The following is a 25,954-nucleotide window of genomic DNA, read 5'->3' on the forward strand; positions in this document are numbered from 1 at the left end:
CCGTAATATACTAACAGCTTATAATCCTTTAACCTCTCCGATAGCATTAACAGCTACTGTCTGTAAGATAGAAATTTAATGATCCTGTGATAAGAGTGAGTTGTTGGGATTTTTTGTGGGGGTTTCTTTTTGTGTGGTTGTTTTTTTTAAACCACAAGCGGGGAGGGAACGAGATACTAAGCATTAAGAACAGTATCATGAGAACATTCAGGCGACACACCAAGAACTCTGGTCTTTAGGAAGTTACGGTTGCTTCCACAACCACTAACACAATCCCTCTGTACAGTATCAGAATCCTTATTTACGTTAATCTCAATTTTTTCCATGGGACAGTACACAATGAGTACCTGCACTTGAAATGGTAAGTGCAATCATCAGCAAGTAAGACTGGCTACCAACATGATCTGTAACCATTCGAGACACACTGTACTGTTATGTCTTTCCCCAGTGCTACAAGAACTGCAACAGTTAGCCTACAGAACAGGACAAAACTAGTTTCTTCCAATTTCGGTCCCCTGCCTCTTTCATCAGATACATTCCAACTGGTGCAGCCGGCAAGACAGCAGTCCAAGTCCCGAGTCACCTGCAGACCAAGTCTATTCCCCATGTTGACTGAAAGAGAGGTTCTCCACAACCTTCACCAAATACCCAGAAACTACTACAAGCATGTGTACCCAGGGAAGTTACTATTCTAATTCTGAATCTGTTCTTTCTATTGAGTCTATAGCCTTAACAATGCAACTTTAAAGTATACTACAGGTAGAAACAAGCATAGAACACCTCAAATAGTAGTTGAACTACAAACCAAACAACTATTTTTAGCTGCAAAAAATTTACACTCTTAGCAAAGTGCATCATTCCTCAATACAGTTTTGACAACTCACCAACAACTATGTAAATGTAATGTATCACAATAGCATGTGCTGTAATGGTGAAGCAGGACATGTTGCCAGGTTTAATTAGGTAAGGCTGTTAACGGCAGCCACAGTTATGAACTCTGTATTGACCAGCAGTGAAGCGCCTATAAATCCTTCTTTCATTTACCATACACTCCCACTCTCAAACACAGTTTCAGCTGGACCTCAACAATCTTCATCCACTTCGTGTTCTTGGGAACAGTTAGGTGCTATCTCATTCTACATTATTTTCCAACTCAGAGAAAGCACCACAAAACAACCACTTCCTAAACTGAATCTGGAAAGTTACAGTTAAAAATATTCAGAAGCACAAGATGGCTATCTCTGAGCACTGTTTAACACCCATATAAAGAGCAGGAAACACTGGCAGGAGCCGAACAAGGATTCAATTGTCCAGCTGAAACTGAGGTTTATTTCTACCAAAGATCCTTAAATTATAAAGAAGTATAATGCACTGCTTTATTAGTTACTAAGTAAACATGAAAAGCACAAGCAGCACTGATTTAACTCATATGCTCTACGTGATTTCATCAGGTGTCTGTTGGAAAGGATATTTAAGACCTTCTAATACCTTCAGCTCCTTGGGATCACTAAACAGACGCTGTAGCCTAATTCTCTGCACAGGTATTGTATGTGCATTATGAATATACAGCTGCTCAAAGGAGAAAAGGTCTCTCAAGCTGAAGGCTGAGGACATCTCAGGGGTGCATTCACACTCATCTTTCATGCACAGCACAAGTGGACAGGGCATAATCATTTCCACAGTTTCTCTCATGTTTCAGAAGACAAACTTACTGCTTTTGGTTGCATCCAACCATCACTGTGCTGTAAATACAAGTAACTGAATATAAATAACTTAATCTCCATTAGAATATTTGTACTTTATTACCTATTAATTTTCTAGTTCCAGTCTCACTTGTTTTTCTGATAAATGCTCATCCTTTCTGGCTACTATTAAGCTTCTGCAGTCTCAACCAGTACCTGCAAAGCTGTACTCCCTTCGGAAGCACAAGGACAGATGCTTTTGAGCTCAACTTAAAATCTCACTCAGTTTCTGCATGTCACCTCTGATCTGCATAACAGATCATCCACCCAACATGCAGGAGTTATGAACATATACTGGCCATTCGTTCACCATAAAGTCATTAAGATATTCAGATGTTGGTATGACAAGGGTGTACTATATTAACAAGAGGTGACGTAAAAATCTCTGCTCTTGCCTGAGGAAGTGACTGAGGTATCCAAAATTAGATTTGCATAAGAAGCCTCATTCACAGAAGCCCCAGTTACATTAATTTAATGCTTAAATGTCCTAAGCTATGTTACACTGATGGGCCACAGAGGAGAAGGCCCACATGCTAAAGCCCAACTTCTTAGATCAGGGACTTTCTGAGCAAGTCTTCCTCCTCCTTGGAAGCTGAACTGCCATCACAACTGCGCTAAGCACTGTTTGTCCTTGACATTCCCGTGAATTGTATTCCTTCTGCCATGGGCAGATGCCCAATGTATGCCTTTCTCATATTGCTTCTGCAGCGACTCTTGCAGGGAGTGGGAAGATGGAAAGGCACTAATCAACGACAATTGCCATGCATGGCAAAGGCAGTACATTTGCAGGAGCTTAGCTTAGGTGCAGACCAAGACTTAGGGCCCTGCCTCCAGTCAAACCTCAGTTTTCTACAGCTCATGACCTGGAAGTTAACTGGCTCACAGACAGAACAGATTCCCAGCAGGAGGTATCTTAATCTAGAGCAAGATCAGGGGAGGAGAAGAGTCCACTAATAAGTAGTTGAATGTGTACTTCCATGCAGGCGTTCATGCATGAAAGCTTATTTCTTGAATATTCATCTGAAAGTTATTTTGCAAGTGGACATTCTCTGTGCACCCCCTCTCCCCAAGTCAAGGTGAAGGCAAAACAAATCCAAATCCCCAGTGCTGTTTTTGCCAATTTCTAATAGAGCACAAACAGAAGTCACCTGGAAGTTTAACACCTGAACCTTGCCATACAGCCAGAGTAAATTATCTCTCTTCATTGGCATTTTACTTATTCCTACAGGTAGAGAACCTTTAAAGATTTGTATTTCTTCCACTCTACTCCCCAATCTCGCTCACTTAAGACCAAATGATTTTTACTCCCTTCCTTTCTCCCACCCTTCACTATAAAATGAGACATGCTTTATCTTTTTATTTCAGTCAGTAAATATTATTTACAAAAACATGACAGCTTTTTTGTGTTTGTTTTTTTTTTTAACAGATTAACTATTCAGCCATACTGACTCAGAGATTGCAGTGGGACTTGGTACTAAGTGTAACTGTCTACAGAGCCCTAAGGTAGAACTACTATCTGAATACTCCTCATAAATGACAGGGAAACTTCTGCAGCATTACTGAAGCCATTTCCTCAGAGATCTACTGCACAGATGCCTTCAGTTCCACTCATACCTTTGCCACCATGCAGGGTGCTTTTCTACTGTAGCTTTTCCCTCAGAATTTCATGGCCTTCAAAAGAAGAAAAAGAAGAGAAAAAAGAAGCGCCTGCAGATGGAGAACATGAACATGCAGTAACACATATAGTCAACACATATTGAAAAGCTTCCAAATACTGTGACATAAAAAAACCTACAGAGAGCTCCTCAGAAGTGTTGCCTGCAAACCACAGGCTGTACTTCTGGGCTATATTCATACTGAGCTGGCCTAATAACAAAATCCTGCACGATATGTGCTTCCTAATTTCAACAATACAAAATAATGACCTTGTACTTTGTATTATAGCTGTATCACGTTCCTTGTATTTCTCTACTGATATCCAGTCACATTTCAAGTTTAGTCTGTGGTTTCAGAAGTGTTGGAAAGGAGGCCATAGGGTTCCACAGAGACTGCTTTAAAGAGTTAATTCCACCACAGACCACAGCCATGCTGCTGCAGCTCTCTATAGAACCCCTGCTCCTCCTGGTTAGATTGAGAGTTGGTAACTCTAGTAATTCTCATTTGAAGCACACAAAGAACTCTTCTTATGGACCTAAACAAGTGTTTGTGAAACTGTCACTTCTAACTTCACTATGACATAAACTGCCAATTTTTTAAAAGCTCTTTTAAAAAAAAACAGCCGGCAGCAGTATGCAAAAAAATACTCTCAGCTGTCTAGCTAGGTGAACAACTTAGAGGAAGACAGAACCACATATATACAAAATAATTCCACAATCCTCCCTGATTTTTAATCAGAGCCAGCTGGGGAAACTGTGCAACTTTAAAAGCTTAGAGTTTTCTTACAGCAGCAGGAGCTAAGCACTCCCAGCACCCAACACTAGACTCTTCAGCTTAATTACTATTAGCATAACCATCTCCCCTCAGCCAGTTCAGATGGTGGATAAAAGGAAATGGAGAAGGGAGTAGAAATGTACTTTTGTGATATTCTTATGTACTAAATAGCCTAGTTACTGGAAAGGAAAAATTATTTTCAGTTACTGCACACATACATACCTGTACTTTAGGTTACTCCAAGTCACACTGCTATTCTAAAAAAAGTCAGGTAATATGTTTAATATCACATTTCACATGCCAGAGAATGAAAATGTTACAGTTAGAAACAAAAGGTATTTTTCATCCCAATGTTTACTACAGAACTGATCCAACACCAATACATTATGTATATTATGCAGTTTATTGGTATAATTATACCCATAAATTTTACTAAAAGAGGTATTATTCCAACAAAAGCACTCTATGCTATTCTCTCTTATATCAATTAATCAAGTAAAATAATTAAATCTTTTGTTAACATAGAAATAAAAAAAGAACTTAGACAAACATACACCACATGAAAACAAGAGCTGGAGAGTTGTACACGTACACCTGGCTTAAGCTACAATTCGAAAGAGAAGTTTTTCACACCCCTAGCCAACACTCCTTTGTCAGGAAATACAGAATAACTCTACCTTTTGAAAGGCCAGGTCTAAAGATGTGACTTCACAGCAGCATAAGCAGCAGCACAGTAGCAGCAGCCACTGATCCCTACGCACTGGCTGTGTGGTTCCATTCCCTCCCTCAAACAGCTTCTGAATTTACACAGAACTATTTCACAAGCTGGCTGGAAAAGCTGAATTTGTCACAAGTTATTGGCTTCCTGACAGTGTCAGTTTTAGGTCCATTCAGCTACCACACCTAGGTGTGCGGCAAGCAGATTTTTCCTGCCCTTTCCCTACACTAGAAGCTATACAGTACAAGGAACCATCCTTACTGTGGCAGCTAGCCATGAGATCAGCTTAGCTATGCCAAATGGTGCCAGAAGACACCAGGGTCACTAATCACTTAAATAAGCCAGTGCAAGTTACCCTCTCTCCCTACTGTTATAGATAACTCTTGCTAGAGTATACAATAGGTAAAGATGTCATTAACCTTGTAAATTGTTCTTCTGCCTGCATTTTTATCTGAAAGTTGTCACCAAAAGGCTATAAAGTCTCTGTTCACCCCTAGTCTGAACTTACTAAGTTCCTTAATATCCTGAGTAACCTCTCCCACAGCTTTCAGACGGCAGCAGTTCTAGTCTAAGTCATTTACACACCACTTCTAACAGATCTAAAAAAACATCCGGGATGGATATAGTTAATACATTCCAAGAGCAACAGTGATACTACATAGCAAGAACAACAAACTATTCCTCAGATGTCTCTACAAGCTCACCAACAGCCCCAGAAACATGATTTTCCAGAGAAATTGAAGCATCTGAATGAAGTGGGATTTCAGGAACAGTGTTCCAGGAATCAAATGTTCTGGTAGGATTTTATCGGCATTCCTCAGCTAAGGGACGGACAGGAACAGATTTTGAGAAGGAATCTGGTACTACACTGTGTACAGTATGTTGCTGTGATCCCAATCAACAGCTTTAATTCAACCCACCTTCTATAAAAGAAGTACGACTAACTCGTTAGATTTTTAGGTAAGTTTGAAAGATATACAAACTGAAGTGTATATGGTATATTCTGTGAAAAGCATGGGACCTGAGGGATAGAAGAACAAGAAACTGAAGTTTTGTCACAGAATAATGCAGTAAGAGGGCATGACTTTTCAGCCTGCTGAGCTCTCTGTTAAAGAGCCAAGAACACTGAAAACAGTGGACAAGAAACAAGACACCAGAAGCCAAACCAATGTCAGACTGGGTAGGAGAAGAATAACAACATAGTTTCAAAAAGGCAAACACAGAAAAGAAAAATTATATTGTACTGTATCATTTGATTTCTGTTTATTCAAGATGGAACTTTACTCAGCAAAAAAATTACCCCACCAAAATAACCATTCATGCAATCAGTCACAGGGTAAGCCCGAGTGGTAAAAACAAATAAATGGAAAAAGCAAGAAGAGATGATTACAAGGATGCCTATTTGAAGTGGCAGGAGATAAATCATCATTAAGTTTTTAGAACATGATCAGCACAACTTTGTTGCAGAGATGGCAACCACAGCTAGCAAAGCGCTACTTCCAATTTTAGAGGGCAAAAACCCCCAAACAGTTTTGAAGTTAATATGTAGGAAGTAATAAGATGACAGTGACAGGAGTTGACTATTCCATCATAAGCTGAAAGGATTTCAAACGCAAGGAACCAGAAGAGAGGATGTAGTGACAGAGACAAGATTTTTTTTTTCTTCCTGAAAACTGCAAAGAGCTTTAAAATATCCTGGCAGACCACACATTAAAGTTACACAGTAGCATTATTCATGCAGCCACAGGCTATATGATATGGATGTTGCAGATTGAACATTTCCCACCCGGATCTAAAGGAATGCATGAGCTGGCGGCTAAAGAAAGATCATAGTAACTTTACAGATGTAAGATACTCTGATACAAAGAAGTGATAGGAAGTGTATCTAGAGATGAGTATCAGAAGCTCCTTCAATGATCCAAGATTAATTCAATTACATATTACAGGAAGAATACATGATCTGACAGGAAGAATAGGATTTTAAAAAGTGTGAGCACACAAGGGCAACATTTGAGTAAGCAAGCTCTACCCTGCTAACTATCTCATCCTACAAATAGGAAGAGGGTCTAGAGGTACATAAAGTAAGAGGGAGAATAGGTACATCAACAGGTAAATAAAATTGGATAGAGAAGCGCACACTTTTGTTGCTCGAGTCTTCAGAAAAAGTTTAATAGTTTCTAATAATAGTGACAAGCTAAAAGAAACCACAACACATCTTGAAACATTTCAGTTCAATCATTATATCCATAATTGCTTAAGACACTCCTAACAAAGTTCAGGATTGCTTGTATTTACACCTTATTTTTGCACACCTTTTAGTATGTCTTTTGAGTTCTAGAGTTTGTGCAAATGTTCAGTCACTTTAGATCATTAAGGCAACTAAGATGTTTTCTCCCCTTGTCACAAGGAGTTGCTTGATGCAGAGACAGCAGGTTATTACATGTGTACACAGGAATCACTCTAGTTAAAAAAAACGTTCCTGAACCTCGCAAGCTCAGGAAGGAGAAGATACAGTACCAGTCAAAAGAGAGCTAAACTAATTAAAAACCAGTCAGAATTCTTAGGTACATATTGAAGCAAGTCATTAAAGCCAGTGTATTTGTAAAACCCTACAAAAGAAACTCATCAAAAGGAAAGAAGAAAACCAATATGGTTGTGTCAAGAATCAGTTTTTACTCAGGATAAAATGATCAACTGGATGGGGGGGGGGGGGGGCGGAGAAGAGGATCGACACAAAACCAAACACACACACACACACCCCCCAGTATGCTGGAGACACTGATTGCAAAGAGAGCTTGGATACTATGTGTGGAAAAGATACAGTAGCATCACCACAAGGTAGGGGCATAACAAGCAATCCCAGATACAGCAAAACTAGTAGAGATTTTTTTTTTCAGTGAGTTTGCAAAACTGGATGACAACTGCATGTTTAAGAAATGAACTCTAGTTCAGCCTATTCTCAAAGTTGGAACATTTGCAAGGTCCCTCTTATGCAAATCAGGTAGTGAAGAATGGCATGCAAGTTAAGACTACATGTCTTTAGTTTTCCAAAAGTCACTCCGGAACAGCTTTTACCAGTAGCTGGTATTTCACAGGGTAAACACTGCAAGAAAGTCTCAGAGGATCAGGGCTTCATTTTATTCAGCATTCTCCTTTGTGATCTTCAAAACGGGCATACAACAGGCTTCAAAGAGTTTGCACTAAGAATTAAGAAACGGTTGCAAGGCTTTAAACCTCATGATATCTTGAAACTGAATTCGTAAGTGGTTTTGAGTTAATATGATCTTTCAGAGAATACCAGAGTCTGAAAGGAACGCTCAGTTGGATGACCACAAATTAGGCGAGTGACTAAATATCACTACCATTAAGAAAGAACTACCCTGTTACTGGTTTGATTTGCTATAGTAGAAACAGGGCAGAAAAGGCACAGTTTGCTTAAACAAAGTAACAAGCAAACAAAAAACCACCCCAGCTGTTAGAGAGCTATTAACACATTCCAGAAGCTAGTTAGACAGAACAAAGCAACCTTAGGACGCTGCACAGTCTCCTTCCTTAAAGATCCTAAACATGGAAGGAGACAAGCATCCACAACTGCATAAGCACATCCTGCTTTAGTGAAAAACAAAAAAAGGTTATTAGTTCCTGAGAATACTTCAAAAGATCCACTTTTCTGGCTTTGAGGCTTAAATATCTCCATTTCTCCAAAATTCAATAGCAGCTAAGACTTGTAAGAGAAAACTAACACAAACAGCTGCCTGAAACAATGCAAGATTCAGACTGTTTCTCCATCTTCCTGGTATGCATAGCACACTTCAAAATCCAGCACTCAATTTTGTTTCTCATTTTTGGAGTTAGTAAGTGCCGGTAAACATGCTGACAAGATAATACCTTTTTTTTTTTTTTTTATTGTAGCTCGATGAGCAAATGATTAAGTGAGATTTGAAGCAGACAAAAAAAAAAAGTGATGAGCAGCTTAAGAAACTTCACATTCCAGAGGTAATCATAGTAACTCTGGAGATTCTTGTCCAAGCAGGCAAGCAAATTTATTTGTTTACAAGCAAGGACTGCCTTGTTTAGGGACTAAGTGGTAAACAGTACCAGAAGTCCAAATGAATACTTTTGAAACAGCCCACTATCACTTACATCAGCTTTTGGTCAAAGTTAAAGATTTGTGCTTTAAGGAAAGCTACATCACTGTGGTTTTGTGAATAAAGGTAGCAACACCAGCCTGCAACCTAATAATGCTTCTAAGATTTTCACCACAATAAAGAATAAATTGACCTGAAGAATTTTTAAGAACATGTTCAAGATGTTCCCTTGACAACCAGCACTATGATTTTTCCCTAAGCATCCCAAACGAAGATCTAATTTAAGATGTCGCCTGTCTGGAATGCAGGCATGCTCTTCAAGATTGCAAGATGCAGGCCACTACACACAAGAAACTAAAAATGGTATTAAGCCGCTGAATATTAATATCAGCAACCATATACTGGAGAGTTGAATTCAAGGAAGTTTAAGGTATGCAATTAATAAAAGAATAAACCAATCTGTATCCTTAGTATCCATATGGAAGATTGGTAACCCATTTGAACTTTTGCTATTTCTTTGGAGCAAGTTTGTGGGGTTTTTTTTAAAGGAAGTCACTCAAAAAAGTACTCAGGAGTCTAAGCAAGGCTACGGCAGCAGAGATACGTGCAACTGCTTGTGTAGAGCAAAGTGTTCACCTTCCACACTATGGCATTCAGAGTCTTCTATTAAAGGCAACCACACAATCCCTTTCACCGAGTGGTCCCACTCCATCCGGAAGTATTAGAAGTCTACCCTACAAACTCATTCCTATAGTAACTATGCTGGAAGTTAGAATACTATTTCAAAGCTTATACAGGAAGAGTTTATATCCATTTGTTCTTGTGCCAATGTTGTTCTTCAGCTAATTTTCCCCCTCGGTGTTTACACCTTTCCCACCCCTTAAAGGATGTTTTCATACATACAGTGTTATCACATCCCTTCTTTGCTTTCCTTTTACTAAGCTAAATGAACAAAGCCTTTTAGTTTCCTCCTTTAATGCAAGTTCTATATTCCTGGTCTCGTTAATGGCCCTTTCTTATGCCTATCCCACTTAGCTCCCTTCTCCAGTACCTTGGGTATCTTCTTCCTCTGTGTCTGCACCAGTAGAAATCTATCAAACAAGCTAAGCACAGAAAAGAACACCACAGTGTAAGGGAATGGTAGAAAAAAAGTGTTTGATTCTGTTTCTTAAAATGGCCAGTGTCAGACCTAAATACTCAGTCATAATACACAGTGAAAAACAAATTAATACTAACCCCCCCCTTAACACCCTAAAAAGGCAAAATAATTTCACACCACAAATAAAACCACTCACCTACAGCATATCAAAACTGCTTTTAAACAAAATGTAGGAGTGCCATTTATTTTCTGCCACAGTCAGAATTGGCAAATTCACCAAACTGGTTCCCATAAAACAGCAAAATCCATTTAAATTCAGGAGAGAAGGAAAGATCTACAAACAAGTTAGATTTATCTAAATAGTATTCGAAAGCTACCTTGAAGATATCCACATCACATTCAAAAACCTCTTAGATGTGGTTCACTCTTAGAAGGCTAATGTTATTTAAGCTTTACAAAGCTCTGTCTAGATGGCAAGCTTTCAGATACCTAAAAGTCAAATTCACTTGGCTCCAACATAGTTACGCTTGTATTTGTATTAAACTGCTTTGGATAGATATTAATCCTAGCTATTGGTGCAACCCTTCCACCGAAGGATTTTCCCCTTAAGTCCCAAGTTTTCCTTTTGTCATTCTTCTCTACCTGTAGAAGAGCCACAGTAAAGCCCACCACAACATGCATCCAAACGCAAACAGTCTTGGTATGGAGAGGCAGATTTTGTTTAAAGATGCAAGAACTGTTGTGAAAAACAGTACCATCAACTCCTGTACTTATGCTGGAACTGCCACATTCCTTAAGACGTTTCAGACTTTATCTACTTCCCCCCAAACCCGTGCAATGCTAGTATAGTGGTAAGTTCTTGAAGTCAAAATATTCAAATCAATAAAGTCAATGCAGACAACTTAAGTGCCTCCTAAAGAGCAAGATCCTAACAAAAAGCAGCGCTGATGTAAGTGACTTGACTTAAAGAAAAGCTCCACAGACAAAGCCCGGTGATCATCCACCCTCAGGTTATTGAAAACACAGTATACGTTACACAAAGTTCTATCTTAAAGGACAGTCACATCTGTTGAAGATGATTAGTAAACACAAACATTTCTTATGATTGTTTAGCAACAGCTGGATTGAGCCAACTTAGGCAAATATTCCGCTATTATTCTTGTCACATTGGCATTACTTCAGTTTAAACCAGGTTACCTTCATTTCGTACTCAGTCATGCCCCAAGGCACTAAGTTTTCCGAGAGCACTGACTGGACGATGACTGCCAAATTTAACAGTTGAGGTTACCAAACTGCCAAGACAATAATATTGTTCCATCTTGACTGTCATCCCTGCATATGGAAGGCACTGGAGAGGTCTGTTAGACAGAACATTGCAGACCACCACTTAGGAAGTTTCTTGAGGAAAAGACTCTATAGTCACCCTACTCCATCCTGGTAACACTCAGCAAAGCAGTCACAGTGAGTAATGCCATCTTGTAGTCACCTGTAAGGCAACACTGATACTGTCACATCTTCTGTGCCTATCGTTACTCAAGCACTCAACGCTGTAAACTCAACACCTCTAAATCAGGGGGTCTCGGGACACTTGGAAATTGAGATGATATCGATCTTGTACCAAGCAGTTGTTTAACAACCACGACAGCCCACGGTCAAACCAAACAGGTTCTGGATCAAGGAAGTTCTGCACAGAAGTTATTAGCAGGGTTGACACTGTCCCTCATCTGATGCAAATGGAAGTTATAGCACTAGCAAGAGCAACTAGTAAACGTTATTGTAAAACAGTACTTCACACTGGCCACCAGTTACTAAATATACATACAATTAAAGCAGTAATGTCTTTCAACCATAGAATACCTCGTTGCCTTAATACTCCTCACAGATCAGACAGTGGCTGGCCAGTCATGTTTGCATGTTTGATAATGTTTGCAACACTACCTGGACACAATCAGCATCAACACTTCCTGTAAACCTGTTTTGAGTTGCTTGCAGCTTTGTAAAAGCAATTAAATTGACTCATTGCTACGGTAAGCATTTTTCCATAGTTTTTTTCTAGGAAGTCTCAACCAGAATGGTTTCACTATTTCCAAGAACAAGTTCGGGGAAATAAATGTTTTGACCACGTTTAAATTTTATGAAAGCTTTCCCATCAAGAAACCCCTGCATCCCCCAAGACCCGAAGGAGAGAGTTTTAGAGCGTGCCCTGTGTAATAGGACTGTATCTTTTGCTGTACTAAAACACCACTTCCCAGATTGGTAAGGCTTAAAAAGTTTTGTTTCCTGAGAAAGACTGCATGCTTTAGCTACTGCAAACTGGTTACTTCCTAGTCAAGACAAGAGTAGGGGTTTTCTCATTGTAAGACTAAATATCATCTTTAGAATAAGAAAGTTGTATCTTATGTAGGAGCAGGAAAAGTCAGGGCTGCTTGGAGATAGTGAGCACCGGGCTGACAAGAACAGCCATGTGCAATACTTGTACAGGGTAAATACATACATGCGGATTGTGGGAACAGTCTTCATCTAAGACAACAGAACTCCCAATAGGTTCTTTTGCACTGCTCAATTACAGTTTTATGCTTTCAATTACCTATCATTTTATCTGTAATTTTCATCTTTCATCTTTAAAGATGAGAATTTCCAGGAGAAAAAAAAAAAAAACCAACAAAAAACCTATGACATTACTATATAGCAAACTGGCAGACAAAGGACATGACGTTGCCTCGGACAGAGGGGCACTTGACCATAATTACTTGCATAAACTAATAAAGCAGAAGATTTGAAAATTCTAGGTATGTTATTCTTTAACAACTCTGGAAAGTAAAACAGAGGAAAGTCCACCATCCCATTAACAAAATGCAAAATGACAGAAAAATATAAGCTGAGTAAATTCAGTGGAACACGCAGTTGTCTACAGTTGCAGATGCAAGTGTTCAGCATTACTTCAGATCAGCTAGCCAGACCAAAAAGCACTAATGAGATTTTTTTAGAATCTGCTATTGTGCCTATTTTATCACACCACAAAGTATCTCTAAATAAGGAAGATAAAATAATCCCAAACTCTAAGACCATATGAAGTCTAATACCCATTACCATCTCTGCATAATAATTTCTTGCAATGTCCACTTAGGATTCTAATCTGCTGTAGAAAAGTTCAGTAAAACATCCCTTATCACTATTCCCCTGTACCCTGATATCTCAAAGTACATCTCGTGGGCAAAAGGTTGTTTCTGTTCTCCAGAGAGTCTATTTGAAATGAATTAGTTGCCTGTAACAAAAAAAAAAAAAAAAAAAAAAAAGCAGCCTTGACTTCACTATATCCTAACCTGAGTACTTGATCTTTCAGTCTTAGAAATAAACAATATCCAGTATGCCAATTAACATGCATTTTATTACAAGCTGCTTTTTAACTCTTTTTGGCCCCAAAGTGACATCTGTTTTCACACCTTGATTCAGTTATTCAGCCGACAGCGGGAGGCTGACACACAGGAAGAACTCAGTGAGAAACTACTTTTAATAAGAAACAGTAAGAAAATCTGCACAGCAGGGAAGGAATGACACCCCACCACCACCACCACCAATAATTAGTTAAAAGGAGGTGCAATTACTGGTGAAAGTCTACTTCAGGAGACAGCCAGAAACAAGCAGTGACAGAGGAGATGGATCATACAGAGTGAGATGAAGGACAGAGCATTACTAGGAGAGATTCCACTCTGATGCAGACCGTTTATCAAATAACTGTCTAAATGCTGCTTTGCACAACAATCCAGAGTAGAGCATTCAAGAGCAAGCGCATCAGTGCCATGACACTGATGCTATGATTGCTGCATGCGCTTTAGAGGATTCTTTTTTCCAGACTAGGAACTGAGCACAGATGCAGAAGAATCCTGCAATTAACCGTGTGCAGAAATTACCTCGGAAAGTCTGAGTTAGCAGATGCTAGAGAAAAGCAGTTAATTCTGCTTTCAGTAGCTACTATTACCCAAGCTCACCAAATGGAAGAGATTAACATAGCTAAGAGCCAATATTGCAACAAAACTAGTTTCCAAACTAACATGCTTAAACTACACCAATTAAATCAATTCAATTGACAGGCATGTGTTTGCTACTCATTTGCTACTCCAATCCAGCTTCTCCTCTCACAGAACAGGTAGCTGTTGGAACACAACCACTTCTGGAATTGTAGCTTAACAAATTAAAGCTAGTAAGTATAAACAGTTAACTAAAGCCTTTTTTAATATATTAGATCTTCACAATAATTTCTCCTTGTTCTTTTCCAAGCTCATCATGTCCTCCATAAAATAAAAACCAGAACCACTCTTGACATTGATTAGAGGTAAAACCAACCTTGATCTAGAGACATGATTGCACAAACACTAGAGCTGAAAAAGTAAACCCACACTATGTATGAAGATAACCAGTTTTTGATCATTTATACACATTCACGAGAGGTCTCCCAGCATTAATCTATTTCAGGCTACAATAAGAAACACTGCACCCATCAACCGGTAGCTTTCATACTTTTTGAGTAGACATAGGTAGGTCATTCCCATCTAAGGAATACTGAGCAGGATGAACTCAGAATATTTTATTCTAATATGTTTTCTGTTTATTTTTAAATAGAGCATCCTTCAGTTAAAAAGAGACTCTGGACTACTTACATGAGAGTTTGTGCTGGCCTGCTCTAATTGACTGCTGTTGGGAAACAGGTCCTTTAGGAAGTCCTAAATAAAATAAATACCACTAGCCTATCCAGTCTTTCTCTGCACATAATCAGCCTACAGCCTGTCCTATTTCAGCTGTAGTGCAGCTGATGCTGTTTAACAGCATCTCACTAGGATTTGCTTACACATAAGAGCAGTATTAAGCCAGTGCTACACAGAACTAGTGACCCACCGATAAGAAGTTACACTGATCCTAGAGAATCCAGACAGATATACAAAGACATTTTAAACCAAAAACGACCAGCACTTCTTTCTGCTACAATAATGCCATGTCTAATACCATCCACGCTAATTATGTACAAAATAGTTTATATACATTCTTTGTGTATATATAATGAAAAAAAGTGCCCTTCCGTTGACAATACCATTTTATTTAGAAATCACATCATCAAGCTAGACTCTGCGTATTTCATTAGAGTACCACTTACTATACATCTTTCTAGTACCATTTTTTCAATTTGACCCTCTTAATTAGAATTCAAACTAAACGAATGCCTTCTCTGCTTTCACTTTCCTATTTGTGTAACCTTTGAGGAGAGTGACAAACAAAAATCTATTTCAGCATACTGGATGGCATTCAGTGCACACTGAGCCTCATTTTTTCAGCCCTTTTTATTAAGCTCTCTGTTTCAAGAAAACTGCAGCATAATTTGATACACAAGATAGTGAGCAACTGTTGATGGATACAGAAACTGGAAAGCTAGCAAGAGCAAATACTCAAAAGTAGAGGCAGTCAGGAAAGCAGTTTCAAAACAAGTTCCAAACTTCTCACTCAACCCACAATTTTGTAGCAGTGGAGAGCCTAAGTCTGACAAAAGATCATCAGTTTTACAGTGAGGCTACAGCCATTTAACAAAATCTTAGCAAGATTTCAAAGAAGTTTCTCAACTGAGAACTTGCTATTTGCCATCCAACAAAAAAGTGAATACCATCAAATGTCATTTTACTCCTCCACCCTCAATATTAGCAGAAACAACTACAGCAACTAGCGCAAAAAATTAGGTCATAAAACATGTACTGCAACTAAGCTGCCACATTTCCATCTGCATGTCAATTTTCTATGATTCTCCTTTTATAGGCCTCCTCATACAGAAGCATTCTGAACAGTAAGTTTTGGTCTGACATTCACACGCTTTAATTTTACTTACATCTCACCTTCTGAATACAGCACTCTACATCCTTTTTCCACTTGGGTTTAAAATTAGGCATAAAACTAGGTTTTCATTAAGTCTGAAAGGCTAGTTACGGCAACTGCTTCCTTTCAAAATTCACATACTACTTTAAACTGGTCACAGGTTTGCTATTAGGCATTATCTTTTGACAGATCCCTGAACCGCTCTCACTCACTCAGCCTGAGCACTCACAGACAAAGCCTTAGTTTTAAAGCCAAATAAATTAAGAGACATTGTGAAACAGTAGCTTGAAAACCAGGGAAAAAAATTTTTCAAACCACCAAACTTTCTGAAGAACTTGGCTTTTTACAGCATTTTAGAAGACACATACACGCACTCAGCTTAACCAAGTGTCTCCAAATAATAGTATGTTACGCTGTTAAAATTACAAAGGCATTTCAAAACTGAGGGTTTGGGGTTTTTTAACCTAGACATCCTTCTCAAATATCTAAATTTGTAAGATGTTTAAGACAGCTTTTAAAATGGCTTAGCTATTAGTGATTCAGCAGGTTTTAGAATCTCCTATCTAGCAGTAACAAGCTTTATGTAAAAAGCAATACATAAACTGGTAACTTTCTAAGTTTCCATAAGCATAAAATGAAGGCCTAACTAAGACAGTTAAACAGTCTGAGGAAAAAAAGAGCTACAGTTTGCAAGAAATCCTCTGCACCAAATATGAATGTTCAATCACATTCAACATTCACAAAGGCAAAAATATTTAACTGCAATTCAGACTCTGTCTGGACTCCCCCCAAAAAGCTTAAAGAATACAATAGTTATGAACTTCCTTTTTTCACACACAGAAAGCTCAGAATACAAGGTGTTACTTTTTCAGACCAGGCCCCCAACTGCAGACAGCATGCCAGTAACCAAAAGGCTGGTTTATTAGCATACCAGCTTAGATTTCTTTTCACAGAATGATTCAGCCTACAATATTTTCAAAGTTTTCCTTAAATACGTGTGCTACGTTTTGCAACAGCAGTTACCAACTCCAGAAAACTCATCCTATAAAGTCTTAACCACTTTAAAATACTGAGCATAGAGATTAGCTATGTGTCCACATTTGCATCCACTCACTCATCTAATCCCTTATGAAAATGAAAGCTCAAGATATTGAATACACATCTTTCAAAGATAAGAATGCTTTGTGCAAGTTCGAGAAAAAAAACATTCGTGTTTCTCCACATCACAGATTAGTGCTTGCAAGACAGAAAAAACTTGCCAGGAGTTCCCCTCTCAAGAACAGCAAACTCTGTTAAAGCTGCAGCTCTAACAGGACAGCTAAGAACACCGTTAAGAGAGCAGCCACACAAGGAAAATCCAGTTCACAGCTGCTCGCTTTTAACAGATGTGTGCGTATCCGTAAGGAGCAGAAGCTTTAGTTGAAAAAGCTCGCCATCCCTGCTTGCACCTCGCTCTCAAAGCCTATATTTGGTATCGCAGACGTACCCGAGGAGAATGAGTGTTTTAAAGGCAGGCAGAGAGGATGCCACGAAGGCTGACCACCCCCCCTCGGTGCCGGGGACCCTGCCCGGCCAGGCTGCGGAGCACCAGCGCACCCCGCCGAAGCGGCCGCGGCCGGGGGGGCGCAGGCATGTGGTGCCACCGGCTATGCGGCGACAGGCGATGGGGCTGCAGCCACCGCCGGCGGGATAAAGCACCGCAGAGGGCCCGGGCCGCGGGGGGAAGGCTGCGACCCGCCCTGCAAGGGCACGGCCAGCGCAGGGCCCGGGCATGGCGCAGCCCCTCCGGGGCGGGCCCCTCCCCGGGGATACCCCGCTGCCCGGAGCCCGCCGGGGGTGCGGGCGCCCACCGACCCGGCCCTGGGGCCCCCCTCTCTTGAATTTTTACCTTCATCTTCGAGCTCTAGTTTCTCCAGCATCCCTTCGGAGGCGGCCGGGAGCTGAGAGGGAGCCGGAGCCGCTGCCGCCGCCTGCGGGAGGGAAGAAAGGAGAAGGAGATGAGCATCCAGGCACGGACTCACCGGCCCCGCGGCGGCATCGGAGCAGCCCGGCGCGGCGGCGGGGAGCGGCGGCGCTGAGGGGGCGGCTGGCGCGGTTCCCGCCGAGCGCGCAGGGCAGGGAAGGCGGGACGGCGCTGAGGCCGGACGGCGGCGGCGGTGGCTGCCCCTCGGCCTCCCAACGCACGCTCGGCTCGGTGTGCGCTGCCTCTTCCACACACACCGCACACACTGAGGGGGGAGGAACCAGGACTCGCCCTTCCTCCCCCCTTCGCGGCGGCTGCGCCCAGCCCATTAACCCTGCGGGCCCCGGGCTCGCCGCGGCCGTGCCTCCTGCAGGCGCCGCCTCAGCCCGTCACGGAGGGAGCGGCCGCTGGCAGCCCTCGGGCGCACGGGGAGGCCGGACCGCCTTCCGCAGGACAGCGCTTCCCGCCACACCTCGCCGCCGCCTCTCCCCCGCCCCCCCCCTCCAGTGGAGAGATTGGTACGTTCCATTTTGCTGCAGTCAAGCCCGTTGGTCAGCAGCGGGAGGAGAAGGTAACTACCACTTCCGCGTGCAAAAGGGAGAGGGAGGAGGGAGAGGTTTATTGCCCCAGGAGCGCTGCCACGCCAACCGCCTTTCGCAGCCCACACTGCGGGCTCGGCTGTTGGCCTGGCCGCCTTGGATTTGAGCGGCGCAAGAGGAGGCGGAGTGGAGGAGATTCCTCTGCTCCTCCTGCGAGATGGGGTTGGTATGGCCCCGCGCGTTCACCTGCAAGGCAGCGGCGGGGAAGCCGACAGTTCCACTCCCCCCCGCGGGGGGGGGGATGATGGTGTTGATGGGGGTTTCCCCTGTGTGTGACAGGGAGCTCCCGCACTGGGCCGAGCCGCTCTCCCGGGGTAGCCGCTCTGGGAACGACGCGCTCGCTTTCATTTAAACGTTCCAGAAGTTCCAATTCAAGATTAGCCCGAATGTCGGCCTCTTCCGAGCAAGTCGCGGTTTATCCAAGCTGTGGCAAACCCCTGGAGCAGCCCCTGAGGAGGGGAGGCGGCCCTGCGGGCGGGGCGCCCGCGGCCTGACGTGCCTAACCTCAGCCAGGAGTGAGGGTAGACGCGACCCAGGGATCATTAAACGAAATTCTAATTGACATTGTGCACCAGATCAGACTAGATGATCCCACTTTAAAAATAGCTCTTGAGGAACCGAAAAAAAAATTAAAATAACTGCCCCTCCCGCCCGCCCGCCCTTGCTGTCACTACAGTGCTGTCACTACAGGCTGTATTTCGGAGCTGTTCTCAACTGCTGTGTGTGTGAGGTGGTGTAACACCCTGAGCTTGCCCTCAGGGACCTGAGCACTTAATGCTTACAGCCCAAACCACTTGCTGTTACCAGTGTCTGAAGGATGGAGTTTACACCATGGGAGATTTCTGCATACCAAGAACGGGATTTATTGCACCCAGCTTTACAAGTTGGCTTCTGAGCTTTTAACCAGCGCTTTTTAACCAGCCTACAGCAGAATCAATGGAAATAAGGGGATGGCTGAAATAGATATATCATTTAGATTTATTTAGACACCGAGATGTGGTAAGCTATAGCTAGGATTCCTTAACTATAATGAATAGGTCCCCACAGACTGTTTAGGAAGCCCAGCAGGACATGGAAGCTGTAGAGGTGAATAAACAGATTATTTCTTTGGCAATGGCAATAGATCTTGTGGGCAGCCACGTGTGCATGGTGCTCCAAAGGAGTCACAGGAGCCATTAGAGAACATTTAAAATCTATTGGTCCCTAAGGAGAGGCTCAAGCTTCAAAAGTTTAGCGAGTCCTTCAAGGAAGGAGGGTTGAAAGGATGTAGGATAGCACAGTAATGCACATATGACATAGGAAAGTATGAAAGATAATTAGAATTAAAGCTATAATGGGAGGAGAGAGCCAAAAATAATGAGAAAGTAGAAAGCTGTCATTTCTCAAGAAGTTTCAATTGAGGAAGCCAGCTCCTGGTTTCAGCTTCTTTTTCCCAAGGTGCCACTTTCTAGGGACACTTTTAAGGATAGACAAAGAAGTTAACAATACCCAGTGCTTCTCTACTATAAAGATCCTTTGGAATGAAAATCCTAAAATATTTCATTCCTAGTTGTATTTTTAAAAGACTTCTCGGATTTCAGTAAATACTCTGACCAGTTGCAGAACATGCCAAAGCAGTTCATATTAATTTATAATTTTTTCAGCTTACTAATTAAAATGCTTTAGAAGTTTTTAATTATCTCTGGGAGCTATCTTTAAAAGCTCTAAATATTTTATCTTCCTTATCATGTACCTTGATATTGATAAGAGTTTTTAACCTCTTTTGCTGACCAAAATAAAAGAAGAATAAGGTGACATACCTGGTTGGAAATAACTGCCATGATTTTCTTTCTTCTTTTAAAACAAGTATTTACTCCCCATAATTATCTAGTATTTATCTCCCCATAATTATCAGCCATGAGGAAATACAACTCCAAGGCTGGACATAGCTGGAAGTGACACTGAGTCTTCCAAGGTGCACATTGCATTTCACCTGCTACAAAACATGGATACGCTTATAAGAGGTCAGTTAAGCCCGTTTCATGCAAGAAGCTACACTGCACTGTGAACCTCAGAGCTTCCTGCAAGATCAGGGTTTTACAGTGGCAGAATCCATGTCCAAACCAAGAGTACTATGAGAAACTCAAGATAATTATCAAGGCGGTAATTTAATCTATAACAGAGATTTGTAATGGAAACATAGCTATGTTGTAACATCCACACTGCTTAACTGAAGGCTGGGACTCCATCCTTCGCTCTGCCTGCAGTCTCACAATTTGTTTAAACCAATTTTGGAACAAGCTGCTGATCATGGCATTCATTTTGCTCCTCACTTTGCATTCTAGCTCCTTTTGGCTTGTAGGCAACAGTGAGTCAGAACAGGAAACTGATGCAGCTGAAAACCAAAGGGACTAAAAAAAAGACTGTATTTTATCCAGATCAGTTCCTGATCCAGCTCACTGTGCAGCTGTATCAGCTAGCACTGGCACAAGGGGACAAGGGCAGGAAGGACAGTGGGACTACACCTTCTGGAAACAACCCACTCTTAAATCAGCTTAAATCAATGGTGAAAACACCATCTTGTTCATTGTGACCTACTACAGCATTAGACAAATTAGCAGGCATTTTTAACAGTCTTAGGTATTATGTCTCTCTACAAACTCTGCCTGTCATTTTACAAAAGGATTACTGGTTACAGACAGGGAAAAGATCTCTCATTCAAAGGACCTATAATTCCCACCAAGATGTTATTATATATTGTAACATTTCAATACCTGTTTATTGTGACTGTTTGTTCTACTGTTTCTATTAACTATAACCAAGGGATTTGTCTATATTACGGTTTAAAAGTTTGCTATCACAGTGCATTGGGTAATCCATTTTAACTGTTTGAGATCCCCGATGTGACAAGATGTATATACTTTGTATACTAAATACGGCTAAGCAAAATTAATTTTGTATATTAAAGTTCAGAAGATAAATATATTCAAAACCAAAACTGCCTGAATACATTTCTTCTTTGCCAGGTTTCAGTTCAGTTTTGACAGGGGCATTACTTATGCCAAAACCCACGGAGCTACAACGTAATGCTGATACAGAAGCTTAATACAGTAGTGCCAGCAATCTTCGTAGAGCCAAAGTAAAACAACCCAAGGTTGATAAAACAGCAAAAGTTATAAAAAGGTGGATGTAAACAAAAGAGGTTTTAAGACTTCTGGGAAGGCTGGAACATCAATTTTAATAACTTCTTACTTTGCCTGTTTTCTTTAGCTGTCTAGGGTAAAGGGAATGACTAATACTCTGTAGAAGCAAAATCAGTTCTGTAAATTATACATGCACTTATAATGAATATGTTAAAACCTATCTGATAATCTAGGAGTCCTTTTGGTCCTATGTCCTCTTGAACAAATCCCATTATTTTTGTAAGAACACACCAAGTATTTAAACTGTAGGGACAGTTCAGGGATGTGAACAGCAATTAACACCAGCAAAAGATTGATGTAGTTTCCTGCCATCCTGCCTCCCTGAATTAGGAGGAATGCGTTCATTGGGATGGGGACCTATCCATGGCAGTCATCAGACCAGCTGCGTCCAAGTGCTTTGAGTGACACCTGCTGTGTAGCTTTTCATATTGAACAAGTTACCCTAAGCTGCTGCTTCTGCAGCCAGTGGAGAAACGAACGTTTCTAGGACATCATTCACATGGCCTGTTTGAGACAACTACTTGGGATAAAAGGATTCGCAGTCACTGTACCGACTGGATCTCTAGATCTCCATTTGGTCAGGTTCATTCTGCTTAGCATATCTATCTGTAAGGGAAGGTGGGGGAGCGAGCCAAGAAACTATAAACCACTCCATGTTAACGTTGATTCCAAGATGGATAAGAGAACAAATACACCCATTTTAATTAGTCAGAGGAAAGAAAGATCATCAGTAACAGCCAGCGTGTACAAACAATGCCGAGCCAATCTCAGACACTTGAATTACAGGCTGGAAGTCTTGCGGTAAGCAGATGCAGCACAAGTTAACAGGACTTTTGACACTACCTTGTATGACACTCACGAAGCCAGCCAGATAGTCTAGATGAAATGACTGCTAAAGGTCACAAGAATATTCACAAGGAAGGTAGTAAGATTTCTTTATCTAACTGGTGGGGTTTAAGAGAGGGTTCCAGAGAGGTCTGTGTTCTATCTAATATCATTCAGTGTTTTCACTGATGACTTGATGAGGGAATAATGAATAACCCGATCGCATTTTCAAATGACTCAATGGTAAAAGACACTGCTTTTTTAGGGATAGCCTTAGAACTTAAAATAATCTTGAGAATTGCTGCAGTGCTTTGAAAAACAGAATGCACTTTGATATGGGTAAGTAGAGCACATTACACAATAATCAAATGCAAAAATAAAACAGGAAGGGATTGGCTTGCAGCAGTCTTGCAAGGAAAAGACTGAGAATGAAACTAAATGTCAGACAGCAATGTCAGATTCGTGGAAAAAAAAAAATCACACTATCGACAAAGGTGTTACAGGTAAGACATGAAGAATCTGTCCCACACATTCCCAACTTAGATGCCAGCCGGGATCCTGCATTCAGTTTTGGGCATTGGATTTGAGAATGAATCAAGAGAGTCCAAAGAAAAGCAACAACGATACGGGATTTCAGAAAACATGACCTATAAAGGACTTGAAAACCTCCCAGTTTCTTACTGGGGGAGGGGGGGAAGACTGAAGGAAAATATTTAACAGTCTCCAAATATAATGTGTGTTTGCAGGAAGAAAAGTGATAAACTGTCTCCTGGGTTGACTGGCTATGGATAAGAAATCACCTACTTAGCCTTCAGCAATGAAGTCTTAGACTGGACTTTGGGAGAACTTTCTGAACGCAACAACAGTGAAGCACCAGCACGCTTTGCTGAAAAAAACTGTAAAATCTGTCACAGGAGGTTTTTAGCAACAGGTTACAATAAAAATCAGTTCGGAATTATTTACATATAGTTGATCGTGCTGTGGGGGAAAATGAATTTTTAATGTCTTTTCCAGACTTACTTTCTTTTGTTTCTATTTTTGTCCAATCTTTAGAAAAATACATTTAGTCTTAGTATGATAATTCAATGAGAACTCTTTATATATTTATAAACTTTATAGCCCGTTTACTAACAATCTATATACAAATGTAAATTTGCATTGTCCCCCCAACAAGTAACCTTCATTCTAATTTAGAAAAAATCTAAAGCAAATATTGTTTGAGTAATAATAAAGCTTACATATTAGTCTTTGATGACTGGGTAGGAATAGAAAGAACAACCTAAAGAAAAAGAAACGCGGCTGCAAATCACAAGTCTATGTGGAACAGGCTTATTCAAGCATTGCAACAAAAACGTTACCTGTGCTTTATTTAGAAATAGGCATTTCCAGGTAATTTCAAGGCTGCCTTTCTCAAAGCTTTTCCTGACTTTTCTACTCCTCCTTTCATTCTGATCAATGAAGGCTTAACACCGATATGCTCGGGGTGCCACCTGCAAGCTCAGTTCAGCAGTAAAACTGAATGCCCTTCGAAATACTTTAGGAAAAAAAAAAAGCTACATACCTTATAAAACCTAATGGATTGAAGAGCAACAAGAAGGAATTCCCATCTAAATGCAAATCAAGGCAAACCCATTTTGAATGCAAGAGTAAATGACAAATGGTAATTTTCCCACCATTTGCTAGTGCTCCTTACTACAATTACAGTTCTGTACAACTCAAGTAGTTAACAGCTCTTCCCCTGATGAGCTGTCAATGGACAACTTAGAATTTTTCCAAATGTATGTCATAGATATGCTTATTCTGTTGCAATCTGTGCAAAATTAATTTAAAACACTTGCTGCTTATTTTTGGTTTAATTTAGTCTGGTTCATGAAGTGGAAAAAGAAGTTAACAGGAAAAAAAGCTTTCATCTGTTGGTTAAACTGTAAATGAAACTCCTACTTGTTTTCTGCTAGAGTGTGATAACGGATACCAGTGGCTTACGACAGCTGAGAACACTAGAATCAGTGAGGCTTAGGATTCCATCGTGGATCCCTCCTGTATTTAAAAACGCTAACCGCACAGCAAAAAGGCTGACTGTGGGGTCGCAGGTGGCTAGAGAACACGGTTAGTCCCAGTGGAGAGCGCTGGGCCTGGTTCTGCTACAAAGTCCTCCTTACCTCGAAAAGCTTGGAGTGAACACAGCAGCTGTGCAGGAATTGTAGTTGCTACCTTTTATTCTAAGGACCCTCTGTTCCAGCACCAAACAAACTAGTAAGGAAGGGGATGCCTCACACAAAAATACTGGATTCAAGCTTTTTCTTCCTGTACCTGGAAAGGATGCAAGAAAATCTGCTCTAGTCTTAAAAAGGCTTTTGAAATATTAAATGCTATAATCATATCAGTGCGTAGCATGTATAAACCAAGGTGGTGACAACTCAGAGATTACAATTTGTTTTGAACACAGTAACCAAATCCCGTAACAAAACCTGGCACTGAAAATGCACCCCGTATTGGCACTGTATGTTCCCCACTGGATCCTTACTGGTGTCAGTTCAGTGCTCTGTCCCTGATCTGCAAGGCCCTCAAAGAACTAGAGACAGAACCATCCGGCAGCAGGTATGAAAGTGATGGAGCAAGTGTATATATATCTCTATATATCTGTTTCTAATACTGTATGGTGAGGTTGAAGATGGCTCTAATGATTTAATTTTAAAACACCTTGAACAGAGTTTGCCATCAGATAAGAACTCTACCTTGAAAGGATTTTTTTTCTTCATCCCAACATCATCAGAGTATGACTCACCCAGAGGTCCTAAGCAGGAGTCTTTTGACATGGAATACAGAACAATTATATATTGCATTTTTAAACTAGTAACTAGCCTCCCACTGCAGGTATCCTCCCCACAGAACAGTAGCTATAATATTAATTACTTTACAGAGTTAATTAGTGATAAGCAGTCACAGTTGCGGATCTTTAGTAGGTTAAATGGGTAACATAAATGGAACAATAATGAAATTTAGCCAAATCTTTAAAAAAAAACCCAACATAAAAGGAATAGAGGAGTTCATTCAGCACTAGGAAAGATGATGAAACAGACAACTTGCATTTCTACTAAATCTTCACTGCAATTATGGTTCTGAGTGTTGAAATCTGTTTACCCTGAAGACATGTGAACTGAATGTGCAGACTGACTTCAGATTTTTAGCAGAGAGCCTTTCCTAAATATTTCTGTATGGAAATGAACTTGCAGTTTAATCCCGGTGAGTTCTGTCACTGACTTAATTGAGAGACAGGATGGATTTATAAAACTTCCTTTGACCTAACACCAGAAACAAAGAACCTATCTTATGCACAGTGTCCTGCAGCACCTCGCCTTGAGGAAAAAAAAAAAAAAGGTACCAATGACAGAAGAGTAAAGCACTTCTAAAAAATAAACTTCAAGGGAAGTAAAAGACCAAGGAATAGTCTA

At 40.8% G+C, this 25,954-nt stretch overlaps 1 protein-coding gene across 7 annotated transcripts in view; it reads right to left on the reverse strand.

The window, feature by feature from the left end:
• The window catches only part of PRKAG2 (protein kinase AMP-activated non-catalytic subunit gamma 2), a 223,293-nt gene that overhangs the window by 34,578 nt on the left and 162,761 nt on the right, over positions 1-25,954 (reverse strand). For 4 of the 7 annotated variants that reach the window (XM_037386868.1, XM_037386869.1, XM_037386871.1 and 1 more), the window contains one exon: positions 17,822-17,903. In XM_037386868.1, the coding sequence (XP_037242765.1) occupies positions 17,822-17,903 (82 nt within the window). Of the gene's footprint in view, positions 1-3,356; positions 3,379-11,274; positions 11,279-17,821; positions 17,904-18,117; positions 18,339-25,954 lie in introns of those variants that run through there. The other 3 variants (XM_037386870.1, XM_037386875.1, XM_037386874.1) reach the window with 3 other exon arrangements.

The sequence above is a fragment of the Falco rusticolus genome, chromosome 4 (genome assembly GCF_015220075.1).
Source record: "Falco rusticolus isolate bFalRus1 chromosome 4, bFalRus1.pri, whole genome shotgun sequence".
Lineage (NCBI taxonomy): Eukaryota > Metazoa > Chordata > Aves > Falconiformes > Falconidae > Falco > Falco rusticolus.